Genomic DNA, 22,032 nt, shown 5'->3' with positions numbered 1-22,032 from the left:
GGGCCTATATTTTGCGCAAAAAACTGGCAGGTCTTCACAATATTTTAAATCCACCTAATCATTTCAAGCTAATATGAAATGTCTTTTAGCCTTCTTAAATCTACATATAATCATTTTATTAGTCAGAGTCTAGGTGCCCTTAAACAGGTTTCTACCTGTACTGAAAGTTTCCCCATACGCTAGTAAGAGGTTGTTTATAATCTTTTGTATTCATAGCTTTACCTTATTTTTTTGTATGTTATTGTTTTGAGTTACAGCTTTTAGCTGTTGTCTGAGCTGTACAGTAGTCTACTGATACACTGCTGGCTCCAGACTATATTTTAGCTTACTTCTCATGGATCCTCAGGGAAAGATTTCTGCACTCACCAAATCTCTCCCAGGTTGGCATTTGATTTGCAAGTTGTGTGTTGACTTCAAACACACAGAGCCTTTTGGCATGTTTCAAAGGTGCATTTATTGAGGCCATTGATGACAAAAATTTTGGTTTTGTCTAGAGTCAAACAAAGCTGTCTGCCAATAAACAGGTCCAAAATTTGTAATGATTATACACTGTGACCAAACTTGCTGTTTCTGCTCAAACATGCTGGTTACTGGTGCCTGTTGGTGTCTGGTACACTTCCTACCAGCCCATTGGGCAGAACCCCTTGATGCTGTTCTAAGAGTACACTGCTCAGGCACTTCAGTGTCTCACAGTCACTGCACTGCAGGCAGGTTCTTATATTCAACTCCTCCAAGAGTTAAACCTTTACTAGAATTTTTATCAGTGCATCAGATACTTTTGCATGAGAACAGTCTGAAGCAGCTGATTGGGTAAGCTAAATTAGGTACCTATTTCTGAACTTAGTTTACCTGTTTAAAGGAAGTATTAATTCCATTCTCCTTTGCTAGACAGCTGTTTCTGATTGACTTCTATTGACCATATACTGAAGAAGTACATTTTGCTGTAGCTCTAATTTTATATAGTCAGTTTTTTCCACAGCTGCTCAGAAGATTGTCATGCTTGACCAACCTGATTGCCTTCTATGATGAAATTACTGGATCTGGGGATGATGGGAAAGCAAGGGATGGTGTTTACTTTGGCTTTAGTGAGGCTTTTGACACTGCCTCCCACAGTACTTTTGTAGCCTAAGAGTGATACTAGGTACTGGGTGGATGGATGGATAACTAGAAGTTGGGTGAGAAGCTGTTTGGATGACTGGACTGAGATGACAGTGCCTAATGGGTTGTGCTTTACAGACCCCTGCAGTTCTCCACTTGGCTCTGGAGTGTGTCCTCTTGAATGTCATCATCAACGGCCTGGAGGAGGCAGTGCAATGCAAATTTGTAGATGATAAATGCTTGAGGTCAGGGCTGTTTTGCCTGGGCAGGCTGGAGGAGTGGGCCAACAGGGTCTGCATTCAAATTCAGCAAGGACAAATGCCGAGCCCTGGGTGCCAGGACAGGCTGGGACTGCCTGGCTGGGGAGCAGCTCTGCAGGAAAGGACATGATAGGCAGCAAGCTGAGCACATGCATGAATGTGCATCAACACCTGCATTGCTCTTCTAACAGACCTCTGCCTGTGAAGTGTTTAGCCAAGGTAAACTAGCTAAGCCTAACTTAAGTTTTGCATCGCCCACCATGAATTCAAGTCATCTAGTAGTAGCATGACTTGCCCAATGTCCTCTGAGCAGTAAGCTCAGCCAGGCTCACTGGATAGTCTTAAATATGAGGGATTGTTTTAGGAACTGTGTGTCAGGGTCTTCTTATTTTCACTCCAGCTTCTCAAGATCTTTCCTGTCTTCTCTAAAGGTGTCTGCTGGAGCCTGTGCTGCAGTGACTACCAGTGTGCCTGGCTCAGGACTCATGCTGGTTTCAGAGATGTGCTTCGTGCAGTGCCCATGTTATACCTTCACCCTTATGTGACACAGACCTTCCAGAGGAGCACCTTTCCCTCTTCTTTGGTGGCAGTGGCTATCTGCTCTGGTAGGTAGAGCAGACCTGGGCCTCTTCCCCATCCCCGAGGGCCAGGGCACTGTGTGGTTTGGATCCATACACCTGAACTTGCTTTAGTCCCAGACTAGGGTTGTCTCACTCAAACTGCCCCTCCTGAGCTTGTGCTGTTCCTTGAAAAACAGATTTCCCTTAACTAAATGTGAAATTTTTGGTGTGACAGTTTTTTAATGTTGAAGTGCATTTATTCCTCTGGCATTGCAGAAGGCTCTCAGGGTGGGCACGTGCTGTGTGTGCAGTCTGGGGATGCAAACCAGAGAGCATGGCTTGTGCTCACGGGGAGGACACAGGCTACCTGTTTCTGTGTGTTTTGCATCCACTTGAGGGCACCACAGTACTGCCAACAGCAGAGTTCTTGCAAACTGCATAGTGCACTGTCCCCTGCATTTTAAAGGACACTTTTAGGGGAAAAAACAATTATTTAAACTCCCATCCTGTGAGAATGCCTATTTCTGATATATTTTCCTCTTCCCCTGGATTATAGGTATCTGACCCTAGCACACAACACCTTCTGTTATGGTACACATCTTATACTAGCCCTTTCAGTAACTCCTAGAAGGGAGATGAGCTTTGTGAATGAACAGGCTCAAATGGAGAGAAAATAAGAAGTGATTTAGCTCTGAGCTCTTGCCACAGCCCTGTTTTTCCAAGCAAAGGTAATATCTCTCAACTCCTTTAATTGTGAAGGGCCTGAAAGCCAAAGACAGCTGCTGTGCCCAGCATTGCAGGAGAGTTGCCCAGGGAAGCTTCCTGTGAGGTCCATTCAATTTATTACCTTGGCGGAGGTGTGCACTTCTCTGGGAAGTCCTGCAGGCCTTGGAGTTGTGTCCCAAAATTGTTTCTATTTGTACGTCAGAAGCTGGGCCACTTCAGTCTTGTCAGCATGAGAACAGGCTCCCAAATGCGTCAAGCTTCAGTAGCAGGGATCTGTCCTACAAAGTGAGAGACCGTGAGTGGGCTCAGCCTCAGACTCTGCAGGGCCATGGCTGGCAGGGCAGCAGGTGAAGAAACAGCTAAAATGGTTTTGAGTCTCAGATCTACCACAGGGTTGTGTGACAAACTGTGGCCTCTCTGAGCCTGCATACCTCATCTTCTCCTTTGTACATGTTGCCCTGTAAGTTGTTCATCACAGGTGGTGCTCCTGGTCACTGTCTCTGATGTGGGAAGATACAGATCCCATTTGTGTTCCTGCAGAATGCTCACTGCAAACCTGATTTCTATTTCCAGCTGTATCTTGTATGGCAGCACTGCCCAAAATAGCCTTTGCCCCTCTGTTTTCATTTTCACATGGAAATCCTGTTTGTTTGAAGTGACTGAAATGTCTGCAGGCAGTGGAAGATAGGGGTGAAGGTCTGAAGGACTTGGTCAATAAGTTTAGGTGGGCATACATGGCATGCCTTTTTTTTTCTGCTCTATATCTCTTGTGAATATAAACTGAGAAATTATTACAATTACATCACTGGAAGGAAGTGCAGCAAGAAAGAATCAGCCATGATGAGTTTAGCTGGGGAAAGCTGCTCACAGGCTTTCTTTTGGACTGCTTTAAACCACAGTGAAGTGTAGATAAAACCTGATTAGAGAGGCCTGTTTGTGCTTAAATAAAACTATGTGTAAATGATGATTTTTCCTTTTAAAAAGAAACACTGGTATCTTTGCAAAATTGACTTTAAAGCACTGGTTTCACAGGGTGAAATAAAGATCAAAACAATCCTACTTGAGGCTGAGTGTCAAATGGTACTCACTGCATGGTTACTTTATAGAGTAAACATGGTCATGTCAGACCAGAGTTTAACATTTTCCAGGAATTTTACTTGTTGCCTAAACAAGATGGGGTTATGTGTCTTTTTGCTTTTCAAACAGCATATTTAGCAGCATATGCTGCTGCTGGATCTGAATTAAAGGTTAACTACAGTCAGCTGTCAGATTGGTCTCTTATCAGTTGTTCTCTGTGAAGTCAACCTGCATATAATTTTCTGTCCTTGGATTTTGCAGTTATGTCCAGGTAGTTTGGTTTACCTTTAAGATGGTTAGAGTGAAAATAAATAATAAAATCATGGAGATTATTGTCAGATCAAAAGTCACAGGGTTCATGCATGTAGGCACCTGGTGTGTGGTCAACATCCTGTTTATAGCTAATCCAGCTGCACATTCAGGGATTCAGAAGTTGTCAAATGATGGAGGAAAAAAAGTCTTGGAAAAAGTGACAGAGCAAAGCTTCATAATAGTCTATAAACAGGAAAGTATTTTTCCATCACTTATGCTCTTGGTATTACTGTAAATAGCAACTGTTACATGTGAAACACATATTGTGAAGATGAATCCCTGCAAGTATCTTGGAAATACTGATACATGGTAATTGGGGTTAATCTGCCTTCCGTTTTTATTTTCACATTTAGAAATGTTACGGGATTTTTGAGAGGAATGAGCTGGGATGCACCTGTAAATTGCTAGAACATGTTGAATACTTATATTAATTTGCTTTGTGATGATTCCAAAGAAGGTCAAGGCCCAGCTGTTGTAGCTGGGTGGTTGTAGAGCAGGTAAAAGCAAGCACACTAAGCAGAAGGCAGAAAAGAAAGGGCTAGCAGAGAACATTTGGTTATTAATAAATGTAACGCATATTTTGATGTAGCATCACATTGTTTCCTTAAGCATTTTGAATCATAACATCAGCTATGTGCAGCTAAGGCCCATCCAAACCCAACCACCTGTGTGGTTTCTTGCAGACATCAGAGGTAGAAATGCTTTATTTGCAGGGAAGAATTATTTTGCTGTTAGGAAAGAAAATTAAAGAAAGAAACAAACCTTCCCACTTCTTTTTTTAATCTTCCTTCAGATTAAAGCTTTCATAGCAAAATCCTAGCTCAGACAATGAAGTCTTAACTTCATAATCAAAACTATGAACAACACTAACCAGTAATAATGCTTTGTCCAATAATTTTGTTTGCCTAGTTTTTCTTCAGGTCTTCTCTTTAACTAAACTCCTCCATCTGTAGCAGAATGCTCAAAGACCTCACTAATTAGGGACAGTGATGATTTGTCACTGGCATGAAGCTGGTGGCAGGTACTGTCCTAGATCCTCACTTTTAATCTCACCCTCATCCTTTTCAGCAGCAAAGTGGTTGCACCACCCTGTGGCATCTGAATCATTTTCATGGGTTTACTGTAAATGGCAAAGGTGGAATCAATCAGGAACTGGAGCTCTGGGAATTCATTCACTTTGATGACATCAGTTCTTGTGCACCTACTCTGGTGTCAAAATATCCTCAGTAATACTCCTCAGAAGCAAGTCGGATCTTTTAGAGACCTCTTCCTTTCCTGTTACTGTGATTGTTTAGTGGGTTGGGATTTTCTGTGTTCTAATAAATTTATTTTTTGTTGTTCTCTGGGTGCCTGAAATAACACTTTGGGTCTAGATGTGGTTTTTCATGCTATACTAAAAATTTGCCATTCCTCTGTGTACCCTGAAGCACAAATTCAAACAGAGTGAGGAAAGCCAGCTCACAGGACAGCTGAACCTCTGCTTGGAATTCTGTTCAAATCATTCAGCTTGCTGTGGACACATGAATTTAGGGGTAAAAAAAAGTTCTTACAAAAAGAAATGGTTTTAGCTAATCTGCATGGCACTTAAAAAATATTCTATATTGCTTGTTGCAACTTTCAAAATGTTTAAAGTTAAAACATCTTGTGTTGACATTTAAAATAAAAACATAATTACTTTTTTCCTCCCTTTTTTTACTGCATTTTGCTCCAGATTTTAGGGTTTTTAAAGATGACCTCTGAAGTCACAATAAATTGGGCTTCTCATGTTGACAGTTGAAGAGAAAATGTGCGTGAAATTAACATTTTCAAAGATTTGTTTTCTATTGGGTGTCTATTACTGTGCTCAATTTGCAAAATAAAGCTGCTCATTGCCATTATTCATAGTTTATTACTTAAGTAACACTAGGTTAACATGCAACGAGTCATTATTGCTGTCATGACTTTTCATGAGGATCATTGTTTCTTATGTTTGGAAAAATGGAGTAAGAGGAGTTTTCTGCCTTAGCTGGAACATGTGTGCTGGGCACAGTCATCGTTCCCATGTCCTGCATAACCTAAAGGGTTGGAGGGAGCCCTACCCAAAGGTCCTGAGAAGAATCTTCCTCAAGCTGGTGAGATTGTCCTTCTGCTGAATCAGAGATAAGGTTTTTGTCCATCCCATGGACTATCTCTCCTGTCCTTTTCTGCCAATGAATCAGCTCAAAGTTCTTTATTTCTCTCTGCAGGTGGCTTTTCTCCTGCTTTCCAAAGCTGGTAAGACACTCTGAGGAGTCTGGTGGGTGCAAAATGCATGGGACCTAGCAGGAGTACAGAGCTCTGAGGGGGTGACCTCGTACCACAGGTGGGAACTGCTGGGCCAGTTTAATGCTGGTTCCAGCAGTCTCTCCAAAGACAGAGCTGGGAATAGGGTTGAAATACCCTCCAAAATACTGACAACCACACACATGGAGTTGACATCAGCTCTAGTCTCAAAATGAGATCAAGTAATGAGCTGTCTCGTGTTCACATGAGATCGCATGAAACATGATTAGCAGGATATGTGGTGTGAGTACAGAACAGGAGGTTTAATTTGAAATGTATATCCTGGCATTTGGCATTTCCCAGCACAGCTCTACACCTCACAACAAACTGAGAATGTGTTAAGGGTCTTGGCCAGTTCTGGGAATAGCTATGATTTGTTTGAGTCAGGACAAACTATCCACCCCTGTCCAAAAGGAGATTCACATCTCCACAACAGAGGGTATCAAGTACTGGCTGAATAGAAAGTACTAGAGCCTTTCCTGCTTGACTGGCCTAATGAACAAGAAGCATACAGGGCAGGAGGAGGGAAGAGAAGGGAAAGAGGTTTGGACCAGTATGTCCGTCACTGTTGGATCTGAGCTGTAAAGGAAAGAAGGTCTTGAAGGTATAAACGCTTCCATCCTTCCGAGTTTGGATGTTCCCTTCTACTGGACTGCCTTGAAGCTCTTGCCATCATGTTACAGGAATCGGGGAGGGTGAAAGCATCATTGATGACTAATCTAAACACTGCAGAGTCATGCTGCTCTTGGTCTTCTGTTTCTTTTTATGTATTCACATAGGCCTTGCAGTTCTACTGACTGATGGGGATTCTTCAACACTCTCAGTTGCTTTCAGATGAATCTTGCCTTTCTGAACATGTTTTCAAGTACATGGCTGGACTCTAAGGTGTTCATTCTAGGTATCAGACACTCTCAAGGACACTGCTCCTTGCACGTGTTTCCCAGGGTAACTAAAAGAAAAAAAGTTATGTCTCCACTTTGTTTTGAAGGCCAGTTTGAGAGGTGACAATGCAGGCATCTCTGAAGGAGAAAAACCTTTTGGCAGCCACCGCAAGCCAGGAGCAGCCCCTGGCATATGGCATGATAAAATCACTCTCAAATTGTATGGGACCTGAAGGACAGTGCTGCACTAAGACTAGAGAACACTTGATTTCTTATCCACTGTATTATAATGTGTTTGAAATCAGTACCTTGCAAACATTTCAGTTGCTCTAATGATCTGGTCATTTCCTGAAATACTTTAATGGAATTTCCACTGACCTTAAAATAATAGTGTTTTTTAAAATGTAGTTAAGTGCAAATTTTTATTTGACAAATAGAGCCAGACTTCTCTTTCAAAAATATGACTTTTGCAAATGTGCTTGCTTCTGAAAATCCTAGAGCTGTTTTTCAGAGTGACAGGAATAACATAAATGCCAGAATAAGCACCAGTTGTTCTCAGAACACTGAAATCTCAATACTGAATGAGCAAAACAGTCATTTACTGCATGCAGGAACAGGTCCAGAAGAAGGTCTGCATGTCTCTCAAATTAGCAGTGAACTGCATGGAAGTGCTTATGTCTTGTGTCACCTTTGACTTCATGAGCAACTCGTATCTTCATATGAATATTTGCAAATGATATATACCCTGTCATAAAATGCTCTTATTAAATGTGCTGAGGTTTATCTTTCCCTGTCTTCAATTTTCAACCTGTAGTATTTAAAAGTTTCAAGATTTTCTACTCAGCATCCTAGAATCATAGAATTGTTTATGTTGGAAAAAATGTTTAAGATCACCAAGTCCAACCTCTAAACACTGCCAAGTCCACCTCTAAGCCGTGTTCCTAAATGCTACATCTACATGTCTTTAAAATACCTCCAGGGACTGGGAATCAACCACTTCCCTGGGCAGCTTGTTTCAACACTTGGCAACTGTTTTGGTGAAGAGTTTTTTCCCCCTAATCTGGATAGATATTTTATTTAAGAATTATTGATAGAGAAGTTACCCTGTGGCAAACAGGGAAGTTTGGGCATGTTAATTTTGTCACAGGGAAGACTCAGTGCATTAGCCCTAAATCCCTGGTAGGAGCTAATTGTTCCTCATGTATTTAAAAATAAAATGGAAGGATCTAGGTTTTTTGGACCACAGATTACTTGTTAAGACCTCGCTCATCTTATCATAAGTAAAATGTGTAAAGGTAAGTCTGAAGATACACACCACATATCTAATCTGCCATCTAACCTTCACTTGCTGATCTGTGGTATTTATAGAGTGCTAATCACTAGATTAGACATTTATCTTCAATTATATAAGACAGACTTAAGTTTAAGGTGATAGTGGGCTCCCATACTGTGTTAAAATGTTTATAATCTCAACCACTTTTCTCTGCAGGGGAGGGGGCTGAAGAGAGGAGTCACCTTTTCACTGCCACTCTGGAGGTGGCATTGCTAGCCAGGAGCATTTTCTAAGTTGGGTTTTTCAAAACTGTGCCCATTTTCAACCTTGTTTTCAAATTTGTTCCACTTGCTGAGTAATATTAAGTGGTACATCTGTCTATATTTGAAATGGCAGATGGTGCCTGTCCCAGTGCTGATAAGGGTGACTGTACAAACACTGTCTCCTTGGTGGGGGAGCCATAGATAGATGGCACAACCTGGTACGAGGTCATTTTTGCTTTATTTTATAGTCTCTACACCCCACCCTCCCATGTTGTGCCCATAAAAATTTTTCCTGTTAACCCTTATAAAAAGTTCACCAATTTTTCAAGCAAATGATTGATGTTGGGCAGCCTAAAATCTACTCATATCTCCAGATTTGTGCCCCTTCCCATACAGTGCCTAAACCAAACCCTCCCTGTAACCAAGGGAGTGAGCAGTGCCAAGTCTGACAGCGTGCACAGCTCTGCTGCAGCTGCAAAGCCATGACTGCTTGGGTTTTTATATGAAAAAGACTCTGAGCTCATGTTACTGAGAGGCAGGATAAAGCTGTTCAAAAATCACAGAAAAAGTCCAGCTGGTTTTTATTTGTTTGTTTGGTTTAAACAACCACAAAAGCTCTTTTGGGTTTATTTATGCAGCTGCATACATGGAAATGCATTGCTGCTTTTAGATTCACAGGAAGCTGAAGAGTTAAGAAATATGTTCCTGTGTCACCTTGCGTTCTGGCTGAGGAGCATCACAGCTGATTATTTACCTTCTGTACTAATATTTTAGTCTCAGATTCAGTTGTAGCTCCACATGGCATGTGTTTGTGTTCACATTTGCAACAGATCAAGCACGATCGGGCAGCATAAGGTCTCTAGCAAAATGTCCTCAGTCTAAAATCATAGAATCATGGAGTGATTTGGGCTGGACAGGACCTCTGGAGGTCATTGAGTCCAACCCCGCTGCCAAAGCAGGACCGCCTAGGACAGGTCACACAGAAATACACCCAGACGAGTCTTGAAAGTCTCCAGAGAAGGAGACTCCGTGACCTCTTTGGGCAGCCTGTTCCAGTGCTCTTCACCCTTACAGTAAAGAAGTTCTTTCTCTTGTTGAGGTGGAACTTCCTGTGTTCTAGCTTGCACCCATTGCACTATCACAGGGCACCACTGAAAAGAAACTGGCCCCTCCTACTTGACACCCACCTTTCAGATATTTATATACATTAGTAAGATCCCTGCTCAGTCTTCTCTTCTCTAGACTACACAGTCCCAGGTCTCTCAGCCTTTCCTTATAAGACAGGTATTGTGGTCCCTTAATCATCCTTGTAGCTTCTGTTGGACTCTCTCCAATCCCTGTCCCTCTTGAACTGGGAAGCCCAGAACTGGACACAGCACTCCAGACAGAAGACAAACACTCTCCCTTCTTCAGCCAGTGACCAGCATCTTCCAAAAAGTCACTTCAGTTGCTACTCCAATGTGTTTACAGACAAAGAAGAGCAAATCTTGATTTAAATGTAGATGCCTAGGGTAGTTTTTTAGGAAGGGGACTTCTCAGAGCTCCTACTTCAGGTTAAGATGTGAGAAACAAGTTCAGAGGCATTTCTCTTCTCTATCTGAATCACCAGAAGCGAGTTTGAAATAGGTCTGGTTTCAGCAACGGACATTTCACTGCGGGGCCTCCTGGAGCAGCCACCACTCTCTTATTCCTACTTCTCTTCAAATGGCTATCATCAAGAAGATGATGATTTTACCAGACCTAAGCAAGCAAAGTATTTTAAGCGCATGCTTAACTTCAGTCACATGAGAAGTTCACCCACTGACTTCAAGATAAACATTTGAATTAACTGGATGTATAACTTACATACCTTTCCTTAAGATATAAGGGGAAATCCTGGCTTGCCATGGCATTATCTGTTGGAGCATAAGCTAAAGACACTGTTTCAGAGCTTTTTTAAAGCTGTGCAAGCTTCAACTTCGGGATGATACTTCCCACTATCTGCCTAGCCAAAGCAGGCAGTCTGAACTAGCTCTTGGTTCCTCTAGTTGAGAAATTAATACTCTTACTGTTCAAGAAAACTTGTCTGTGCCAGAGGAAAAGGAGGATATGGAAACCTTCTAGAAAGACACTGGTTTTATGACTGTCTCCTTTGTCATCATTAAGGCTGTTAGCAAAGTCAGGTGCCCTCAAAAAGTACCAGTGACACAAGATTCACCCAGCTCCTCCCAGAAAACAAAATGTAGAAAACTCCCAGAGAAAATAATGTTGTGAAGCCATACAGGTGTTTATAGGCCAATTAAATGTTTGCACAGGAGACCAGAGAGATAAGAGATCAGTGAATCAAGGAATATGTGCATGTATCAGACAGAATGACCTCCAAAAGGTTGCTGTCAACTTCCTAGGAGAGTGGTTCCTCCTTGTAGCCCATACGACATAGTTGTGGTAGATTCTTCACTTCCAGAAATGTGTCTGCCTCCAGACTCACCTTTTAGAAAAGTAGGAGAGTTCACATCCCTGCTTAGTAATAACTCAGTTACTATATCCATTGTGCACCAATATATATAGTCCAACATGTACATACTTGTATATACGGACTCTCTGCTGCAAGGTCAACATCTGATTTCCTGCTGCACAGTTAAATTATTACAGTCTTTTAAACAATTCAGCAGGAACTATTCTGAAGAACAGGACCTTCAAAGTTTCAGAACATGAATGTTTGCTGATGATTCAGAATTAGTCAGAGGAAGACCAGGGCTTTCAGAAGAATTGCAGAAGGGCTTTATGAAAATCGTTGACTAGGTGTCATTATACATGAAATTAAGCGTTTGTTGTGTATATATATGGCAAAAGATGCACATGAGATAAAACACTCCTGACTCCTCTTCTGACAAAGATGAGAGGCACTGAACTGATTACTGTCACTCAGGAGTAAAACTCGGGGGCTGTGACAGTTTCATGGCAACAACAGCTCAGTGTTCAGGAGTGACTTCTGGGAAAGATAAAACAGAACTTCATTCTGTCCCTATATAAATCTGTGCTCTCCTAAGTCCTAGATACCATGTGCTGTTCTGATACTTTCCCCATTTCCTCTTAAATAATATCTTAGAAAAGATACAGGACCAAGAGGGGTTCAAAGAAAGGTAACAAGATGATCAAAGGCATGGTACCACTGTAAGAAAGAACAATTTTGGAAGCTACATCTCTTTATTTTGGACAAATTATGACTGCTGGAGTCTTAACAAGATTTATACAAAAGAGCTATAGAGTGAGCAAGGATTGACTGATTCCTTTTTTCCCCCAGTGCAAGAGGAAGAAGGCACCAGATGCACTGAATGTCATGTTTGATCATTTTTCTGTCTCACACACAGCACCCACAGATCTCCTTGACATGTAGCTTCCTGAGCAGGCTGCATGAGACCATTGGGTAGAAATTAATTGAAAGTTACTAAATGCATGAAATCACTCTGGTTCAGGAATTCCCTAAGCTGCAAATGATTGAAGGCAAGAAAAGTCCTCCTGAGGAGAGTAGTATATATCTTATACACTCTTCTTGAAGTACTCACATTTGGCTACTGCCAAGGTAAGGATGAGATGGCCACTTGAGCTCCTATATTATCTGACTAGTCTCTTCAGACTTCCAAGTATTCTCTTAGGTCAATTAAGGTGATTTGGCTAAGGCCAAAAAAACTTCCTGTCTTATACTTTTGGACCCAATAGGATATTTAAGAATGTGTCACTGCATATTTGATAGTAAAAAGTATCTCTCATCTCGCTGACTTTATTACACTGTCCCTGCTGTTGCACACTGGCCAGAGAGGGTAGAAGCCTGGGATCATCTATGCCTGGCAGGCAGTTTTTACAAACTTGAGAAATTCAGGCATTTTAGGAAAAGGTTGCATCATGTGTGAATCACCTAAACAAAGATGAAGAGCTATATTAAGTGTATATTACCTGAAACAGTAATAAAGTATATAAATACAAAACAGAAAAAAATAACACTGATGTGACTGTGTCTCACAATTCTCAAATCATCATGCTAGAAACAGCTAAAATAGACCAAAAGTCCATGGAGACTTCTTGTCTGACAGAATGACTGTTTTTTGAATAGTATGCTTTGCATTTGAAAGTAAGAAACATTGCTACTTGCAGCAAGACTGTAGATGCTTGATACAGACTTGAGGATGCCCCGTCCCTGGAACTGTTCAAGGCCAGGTTGGACGGGGCTTTCAACAACCAGGTCTAGTGAGAGGTGTCCCTGCCCATGCAGAGGGCTTGGATCTAGATGATCTTTAAGGTCCCTTCCAACCCAGACCATTCCATGATTCTATGATTTAGGTGCATGTGGCTTCAACCATTCTATAGGGAAGATCTAGAAAGAAAAAATAACCGTTGTCTAATTTATGAGCAGGTTTAGCTGCTGCTATTCTACATTTGAGAAAATCAAGCTGCACAGAGAGCTCTTTTCAGACCAGTTTGTTTCAACTCAATATTGACTCATAATTCTAAGTAATCATTCTCTCAGGAAAAGCTGATGTTGTGTCCATAGCAGTTGCACTGAGGCAGTAACCTTTACTCTGTATTTCTGATAAACAGTCATAAAGTTATTACTATATACCAGGAATTCCTGTTAGAAAAATAAATTAATTTGCTTCTGCCTCTTAGAACTATACACAAGCAAAGGAAATAAATTCTGACAAAGAGAAACAGTATCATAAATATATATATTATTGATATCAGGACTCTTCATATTATTGATGCATGTCTCAGGAAAAAAAAAAAAGGAAAGGAACTAATTTAATCTGAAGTAGAACTTTAATAAATTAAATTAATAGGAATTAACACAATTAATAGGAACTGTGGAATGATAACATGAACCATAAGGGTGAAATGATGGTGAACTGTGGAATATTGCTGATTTCAGCTGAAGTCAAACTTTTTTTCCTTGGAGTAGTGAAGTTGGGTTTATCAGAGCTCACTTTCCTACCTAGATTACTGAAACACCACTATTCTCATCAACAATTAGGAAACGGAACTTCTTTTCACAGGCAAATTCTGAGTGAGAATGACTTTTGCAAGCCCAGTCTCCCTTCCTGGTACAGCCATCAGCCAGTCCATGTAGCTCATGCAGACCCTCAGATGACAGTAGCCCTGTGGCTGCAGGTCATTCTGCTGAACCTCAGCCCAGTTAGAGTTTCACAGTGAGAAGCAGAACAGAACATTCTGGGGACTTCCTTGTTGCTGTGACACTTAACCTAAAGAGCTCTTTGATAGCCCAGCAATGGACACCACTAGAGAGCTGTTCAATGGATGGAGAAGTGGACAAGTAAATCCCATCAGATATTCAATGCTCTGGGCCCCCTTGACCCTCACTGTTAGTGACAGTTGCACCTGAGCAGCACCAGACTTCTAAATTGCTTTACTTTGGAACAGTCATCTCTCTTCCTCCATTTCTTGTCTCCTCAGAAGGGGGAAATTTTGCAACATAAATATCACAGAGAGGTAAATAAATGCAAATTTTAAAATAGCCCAGCATGGAAAAAATAAACAGTTGTAGCAAAGGATAAATTTGTGGCTGTGCATCTGATGGGATGGCCTTTACACACCTAGGGCTTGCAGATCTACCAAAAGAAGCTCTTGAAGATGTTGTTTTAATGTTCATTTTTTGTTAAGACATGATAAAATCCCAGATGGTAGGAATGCATGAACATTATGCTTGGTGGAAAAAACTTAGCATGTCTTCCCCTATAAGCAAGCAAGAGAGTGTGAAGTAACAAAACCTGGAAGTATGAATTTCTTTTTTATTAATGTTAAGTTCCTTGAATTCCTGCTACTTAATGATCCCTGATGATGACTGAAGAATGCTGACAATTCTAGCATTCATTTCTTACTCTGCTACATACACTGTTCATACGTACAACAGTATGAATTGCCATTTTGCTCTTCATAAGTTTAATTTCCACAGCTTGTATGAAGAATATGTAATAGGTAACACAGCAGGTCTGGGAGGAGTTCACATGTTCTGTGTTTTAAATTGCCATATGTGAAATGCAGGAGATAACACTGTCATGAGCTATAGCCGCTGACTGTCTCTAAAGTTTCTCTCAGATCCCCCAGGAATGTGAAATCATTCCTATAAATGGGATTTCCATCCCTGGGGCTTTAATCTCTGAGCTCCTTGACATGGGTGTCATGTCCTATTAGCTACACTGTGTAGAATAATCACTGTTGAGTGATCTATGAAAAACAATTATGGACATCCACAGTGTCTTCAGGTGACTCCTTTTAACAAGAAATGAAAGTGTCTCCTCAAGGGTCTGGTACCACAGCATCGTTCCTAAGTATGAATGCATTTCTGAGCTCTCCATTACCTAGAGGGCAAGGTCAGTGTGTCCATAAAAATACAGACAACTTGTTCCTTCTTCACTTATGGCCTCACAGTTTTCTCTGGGCTTCCCCTCTGGGGCAGGACATCCATGTTACACAGCCATCAAAAATGCCACTGCTGGTGGCAGCAGCACAGAGCCACTGGCACAGTGGCAGAAGGCTGGGCACAGCCTGTCTGCACTGGGGCACAGCAAGGAGCAGCTCCTGCTCCCCTGGGGCTACAGCAGCCCCCTGCCGTGCCTAGGGCAGCCCTGGGACATGCCTAGGGCAGCCTGGGGACACACCTAGGACAGCCCTGGGACATGCCTAGGGCAGCCTGGGGACACGCCTAGGGCAGCCCTGGGACATGCCTAGGGCAGCCTGGGGACACGCCTCATTCGAAACAGATGGGTGTAAATAAAGTTCAAGGAACTTTACAGATCAGGGTCATATCACTTTTCAGTGGCTGGTGTGTATAAAAAGCACACAAGGCCTGGCTGTGTGGCAGAAATGCTGTCCCAGGCTGTTGTTGCATAGCTCCACACACACCATTTCCTGCCACAGCTGGGGTGTCCCACAGGACACATTTGGCTCCATGGATAGCGAGGTGTCAGCTGAGAAATTTGAGAAATGTCAGTGTGAGACACACCACACTAAGAGCATCCTGTACCAGATCCTTAACAAAGAGCATGGAAGTGAGACCAAGTGGCACCAGCAGTATCGCAGTCACCACTGCTCCACAGGAAGCCGAGGCTGCTCTTGTATGGACAGAAGAGTTGTCCTGAAAACACCAGAAGCCACGTGCAGAAGAGCTGCTGAAGTGCTCTTGAAGACTTTAACTTTCATTAGAAACTTGCCTTCTTTCCATCATGTGCCTTGGGAGGATCAGGTTGTCCTCACAGAGCAGAACTGGGCCCCTCTTTTTGTTGTGGGCCTGGCACAAGAAGGGGTGGAGTTTGACCTGAGAGAGATTTCAGCTCCTAGCTTATTGAAAAAAATTCTCCTCAATCAGCCTTTGACAGCTAGCAAAGAACTGGAAAGCTCATCAGTGGGAGCATCTTTAGAAGAAGTTCAAAAGATGAAGAATTTATTGTGGAAATTTTGGGACCTGGACATAAGTGCAAAAGAATATGCCTATGTTAAAGGAATTATTCTTTTTAATTCTGGTAAGTCCTCCTGGAAATTACGTAGATGATTATGTGCCTAGAAGGACATTTGGCTTTTTCATTTGTGTATAGAAAGATGGTTAGTTCACCTCTCTTCTGTGAATCATAGAATCATAAAATGGCTTGGGTTAGAAGGGACCTTGAAGATCATCCAACTCCCCTGTATTGGCAGGGACACCTCTCACTAGATTAGGTTGCTCAGAGCCTGATCCAAGCTGCCCTTGAATACTTCCAGGGAGGGGGCTTCCACAACTTCCTTGGCAACCTGTTCCAGTGTCTCACCATCCTCATGGTGAAGAGTGTCTTCTAATATCTAATCTAAATCTATCTTCTTTCAGCTTAAAGTAATTCCCCCCTTGTCCTACCACTACAAGCCTTTGTAAAAAGCCCCTCCCCAGCTTTCCTGTAGGCCCTTCAGGTACTGGAAGGCCACTGTAAAGTCTCCCTGAAGCCTTCTTTTCTCCAGGCTGAACAATATAACTAAATGTTCTCAAAATTCTATATTTCACAATTTGTTTTTCTGCTTGAAGTGGTTCCTTGGATGTGTGCAGTAGTCACCCGCTGTAAGCTGAAACAGCTTCTATTAAACAAATGTTAAGTCATAAAGAATTAACTGTGTCACTTCAAACTGATTTCCAGTTAAAAGGTAACACAGCAGCCTCACCCATAGCACAGCAAAGGAGAGATGGTACATGGATCCATTATGTGAGTATTAGAGTTATTTTAACAGATGCTTCCTCTGTAGGAAGAACACTGGATAAGATAAAATAATCTATATAATCTGATTTTTCATCAATGAAGCAAAAAAAACAACCCTACAAACAAACTACCTGTATTGAGATTACACAGCTTTTATTTATTTATTCTTTGCTTATCTCTACATTCAATGCCTGGGACAGCAGTCACGGAGTAAGCTCAGAGTAGTGGTTGCATCCTCCCATTGCTGGTGCCAAGTTCAGCCTCTTTAGGAAGGAAGGTTGCCTGGGTCAGCACCACGGAGCCCGTGAGTCATTAACAGCTGAGCACTAAAGTCCACTAAAGTAAATGGAAAGACTTAGTGACTCCAGCCTGTTCTGGCTTGGATCCCCAGCTCCTTCCACAGCAATCACTGCTGTTTGGCTGCCCTGTCAGCACTGTGCTGTACTTGGGACTGCACCAAAAGGATACTTGAATGCTTCAGTTATTCCATGATATTTCTTGTGAATGGTTTATAGGCTGCTTGACGGTTCTAGTGACTTTATATTTGTTTCCAATAGGATTCAGATTTTGATTCTCGAGATGTAATGTCATCCAGATGTTTGGTATTGTCTTGTGTGTCTGTGCCACAGCATCAAACCAATGGAGTTTGTTTCAGTGCAAGCTGTTTTCTCAAGTTTTCATGATAAAACCAGGCTGAAAGAAACCACTGGTTACATCCAGGGTGATGATAAGAAAAGTCCCTCATCTGCAGCAGCTTACACAGTTTGACTAGCAGGAATTTTTATTATCTCTGTGCATAAATGTATTTTTCACTTAATGAAGGAGAAAGCAGCAGCAGAAGCAGGTGTTATGTTCTGGATTTGTGCTTTGCAACTCCTCCTGCTTCCCTGGGGGTGCTGTATGAGACACCCAGCAGCCCTTCACACTGTCTGCAGACAATGTCCAGAGTTTCAGGGAAAATCCCTAGTCCTACTCTCTGGAGGCACTTACATCTATGGGGTGCAGAAGGCAGCTAGGAGGACCTCAGATAAGTCTGGATTGACTCCAGTTGAAACAGTCAAAGTCTAACTCTGGGCTGAAAGGTACTCAGTGATTATAAACAGCCCAAATCACCTTTTAGCTACCTGTTTTGCTGCAAACAAATCTGCACAGCTGTTGTTTCACGGTTATTGTTTGTAATAATTTTTGAACACTTTTCACCAAATTCAGAACATGTTCTCTGCATACATGCAGCACATTTTCAGCTGCCGTCTTAGTTTTAGCTTAATGTTTGGCCAAATCCTAATTCTAAGTGGATTTTAAGCAGCCACCAAGAGTGGCAATGCTAAACTCTCTCCTGGATCATGAAGTAGCACATGTGGGCTCCTATTTTGTATCTTCTGTTCCTGTTAGGACCTCCACAACTGGCTGAGACAAAGGGGAAGAAGGAGGCATGGAGCAGTCCAGAGCTGGGTATGAGTTGGAGTTCAATGAGGTGCCCCAAAATGCAGCTGTAGCAGCACAGCTGGGGCAGTGCTGGGGCAAGACAAATGACACAGAGCTTTGGTTTTGACCTGAGAGATGACACCAAACTGACAGGTCTGAGAGACAGGATGCCATCCAGAGGGACCTGGACAATCTGGAGAAGTGTGAGCCTGTTCAACAAGGCCAAGTGTAAGGTCCTGCACATGGGTTGAGGTGATCCCCAGTGTCAATACAGGCTGGGGCATGAAGGGATCTATAGCAGTCCTGTAGAGTAGGACTAGGAGGTACTGGTGGATTAAAAACTGGGCATGAGCTGGCAATGTGTGCTCACAGCCCAGAAAGCCAACTATGCAACCTGTGCTGCATCAAAAGGAGCATGACCAGCAGGTCGAGGGAGGTGATTCTCCTGCTCTGCTCTGGTGACATCCCACCTGGAGCACTGTGTCCAGTTCTGGAGCCTTCAGCACATGACAGACATGGACCTGTTGGATTGAGTCCAGAAGAGGGTCACAAAAATGATCAGAGGGCTAGAGCACCTCTCCTGTGAAGACAAGTTGAGACGGTTGGGGTTCAGGCTGGAGAAGAGAAGGGTTATTGTGTCCTTTCAGTACTTAAAGGAGGCTTGTAAGAAATATGGGCACATACTTTTTAGTAAGGCCTGTAGTGATAGGACAAGGGGTAATGGTTTTAAACTAAGAGAGGGTAGATTCAGACTAGATATCAGGAAGAAATTTTTTACAATGAGTGTGGTGAGACACTCTAACTGGTTGCCCAGAGAGGTGGTAGATGCTCCACCGTTTGGAACATTCAAGGGCAGGTTGGATGTGACTCTGAGTAATCTGGTCTGGTTGAAGACATCCCTGCTCATTGCAGAGGTGTTGGACTGGATGAACTTTTATGGTCCCTTCCAGTGCAAGCCATTCGATGATCTCTTATGGCATAAAGATTGTGCTTACTATCACAAAAAAGTCCCTTTGGGAACAGGTTTGTAGGCAGCATGGGGTGTAGGTCCTCCCTCTAAAACCCAATTTGTGCAGTACTTCTGTGTGGGAGGCTCTGACTGGGTTACTGATTGACTATGTCTAGGCCAGCAAGAACCTGTGAAGGAGAAAGCATGTCCTCAACCCCTGTGGGGAAATAGGCAGCCCTGCTTCGACTGAATCCAGACTCTCCAGAACACACTGTCATGCTTGCTCATCCCAGGGTACTTTAGCTAAGGCTCTGGAGAAATCGAAGTGTGCATGGGCTCAGGTGCAAGGTCATCTCTAAGATTCAGGTAATAAGTCAAAGGAAGGAGCAGGTCAGACTGTCTCACCAAACATGCATGAACAGCAGAGAGTGAGAGGAAACTGCTCTTGCTGGTATTGACAACTGTCTGAAAAGCAATGGAGAACTGCCCTGTGAAGAGATGGGAACTGTGAAAAATAGTGCTGTTTTGGTATCACTGCCATATACACATGTATTTATGGAGTTGTGTATATATATATATATATATATATATATAAAAAACTCCTTCCAGGCAGTGACAGAACTATAAAAAAAGACATGGTCTTAAGAGTTTTACAGTTCATCTGGAAACGTGTTTGACTGAGTATTATTATAACAGATCTCAGAACAAGAATTTTCTCATTATTTGTAAATTAAAGCCTGTGTTTGATTGCATATAAAAGAAGACCAAATGAGGAAATTAAGCACATTTGAAGGATATAAGCAATTGCAGTTTCATCCTGAATACACAAAATCCTGACAACTTCCTTTCCATGAAAATCTAACACTTGGAACCATTCTTACAGCTTGCAGCTGGCAGTAATCCCGGGGGAGATGGCTTTTCCAAACCCTTCATTGCTGGCTAGACTGGTTGCAGGCTTTGCCAAGGCTTCTTCTCCTCTGGCAGTGATGTCTAGGGAGAAGAGAATTGCTGAAGACTGACAAAGGGCAGACAGCCACAGACTGGAAAAAAACCACAACCAGCTTGGTTTTGCCCTAATGCTGGGCACTAGGCAGGAAGGCAAAAGGTCCCACACTTAAACAAAGGATCCTGTGTGAAACACTCCTTGGTCTAAGCTATTCAGATTCCATCCCAGGCAGGTATGGAACCATCACTGTAGAAGATGCTAAGCAGGGTTGGAGTGTGTGCTTGGAGATAGGTTAAAATATGATGTGGGAGGCAGGAGAGGCAGAAGGCAAAACTACCCCTGTCCAGGCTGCAGCAATACTGGGAAAGAATAGATGGGGTTATCTTCAGGCAGTAAGGACAGGAAGCAACAGGTTCCTGAGAGCTACGTGACAAGGCAATCCCACCAGAGGCAAAGGATAAACTTGGGATGTCCTTTGATTTTGGCCCTGGCTCCCACAATAACCCTCAGTTTGAAGTCATGTGCTATGGGAGGTATGTGACTGAGACTCAAGATCGTGACTCCATCAGGCCGAAACCTCTCACTCTCAGAAGTGACTGAGGAAAGGCAATACAAAAACAAGAAATACAATTATTTACCCTACTCCTGTGGGTCATGATAAATCTCACAAGGAACCTTTATGTTCTTCTGTACATGAAGATACCTAGATTGCATGTTCAACCATAGTGCCCCAGCTAGTCTAGCAAGCAGAGGTAACAATAGATGGGGCTGGGTAGACCTGGAAACCTATGTCTTTGAGCTGCCAGCCTGCTCTCTGCGCCAAGCCAGCACCTCCATCTTCCTGATGTTACCTACCCATTTTAGATTAGAGCTGGAATGTTTTCACCTACATTCTTAGCATCACTGGTGGGTAGACAACACCATAAAGTTTCTTCACCATCTGTACTGAGTAAAAGTTACCTCCTGTTACCATTTCATAGCTGGATTTAATGTAATGGGCTAGATTCCAATATGCTTACAATGCTGCTCAATATTCCTTCAAATGACTGAACTAAGCTTACCTTCTTCTTCCAAAAAGTATGTTTACAATGTTGTTATTGTTTTCTACTGAGCTAGCAAGCCAGACACACAGCAAGAGCACAGGATGAAAGTGTTTACTCAAGATTTATTATTTCACTTTTTGTTTTGACAGGATGCCACATCCTAAAGTGTCTCCCCTACGTACAAATGCTGCAGCAGGAAGCTCAGCAAGCCTTGATGGACTTTATCTCAACAATGTTCAACAGAAACCTAGACAGGTTTGCTTGGATTCTTCAGCTGATTGCCTCTCTTCGAGATGTGGATGCAGAGGCAATCGAAGAGCTCTTCTTCAGGCCCATCCTAGGAGAGGCCACCCTAAATGTATTACACCTAGAAACCCTATATATCAAGCCAGACTCACTGTGGAAACACATGACATCTGTGCTCCCAAATACCTATTTTTGAAGAGATGAGAGGGTTTTATGATCTGAGCACATTTTAAACAAATAATTGATGCATCTTTGTAAGACATTTATCTTTTTCTGTATGATTAAGTAATTTTATAAACATTTTAGAACTGAAAGCAGAGGAATTATTCTATGTACTTTCAAAACCTTTAGTCTAATGCATTCAGAGACTGTCTAGGAGCACCAGCATACTCTCTACTTGTGCTAGGTTCAACCATATTATTTCTAGTGAGCATTTTTATAGCTGTTTAAAACTATACAATA

General features: G+C 42.3%; 1 protein-coding gene across 1 annotated transcript; it reads left to right on the top strand.

Annotated features, from left to right (window-relative positions):
* The first annotated feature begins 15,691 nt into the window (after positions 1-15,691).
* LOC127382298 (nuclear receptor subfamily 0 group B member 2-like) lies at positions 15,692-21,766 on the top strand. The gene is made up of 2 exons (XM_051613707.1): positions 15,692-16,262; positions 21,474-21,766. The coding sequence occupies exons 1-2, from the start codon at positions 15,692-15,694 to the stop codon at positions 21,764-21,766; spliced, it is 864 nt and encodes a 287-aa protein (XP_051469667.1).
* The last annotated feature ends 266 nt before the right edge of the window (positions 21,767-22,032 follow it).

The sequence above is a fragment of the Apus apus genome, chromosome 3, assembly GCF_020740795.1.
Source record: "Apus apus isolate bApuApu2 chromosome 3, bApuApu2.pri.cur, whole genome shotgun sequence".
NCBI classification, from domain to species: domain Eukaryota; kingdom Metazoa; phylum Chordata; class Aves; order Apodiformes; family Apodidae; genus Apus; species Apus apus.
The sequence above is the reverse complement of the archived record's forward strand: the minus strand, read 5'-3'. Positions and strand labels throughout refer to the sequence as shown.

Bases quoted from the DNA above. Each gene is read 5' to 3' on its own strand.
- LOC127382298 (XM_051613707.1), top strand. From the start codon at position 15,692: ATGGATAGCGAGGTGTCAGCTGAGAAATTTGAGAAATGTCAGTGTGAG. The intron at 16,263-21,473 runs GTAAGTCCTCCT...TTGTTTTGACAG, and splicing joins AATTATTCTTTTTAATTCTG to GATGCCACATCCTAAAGTGT.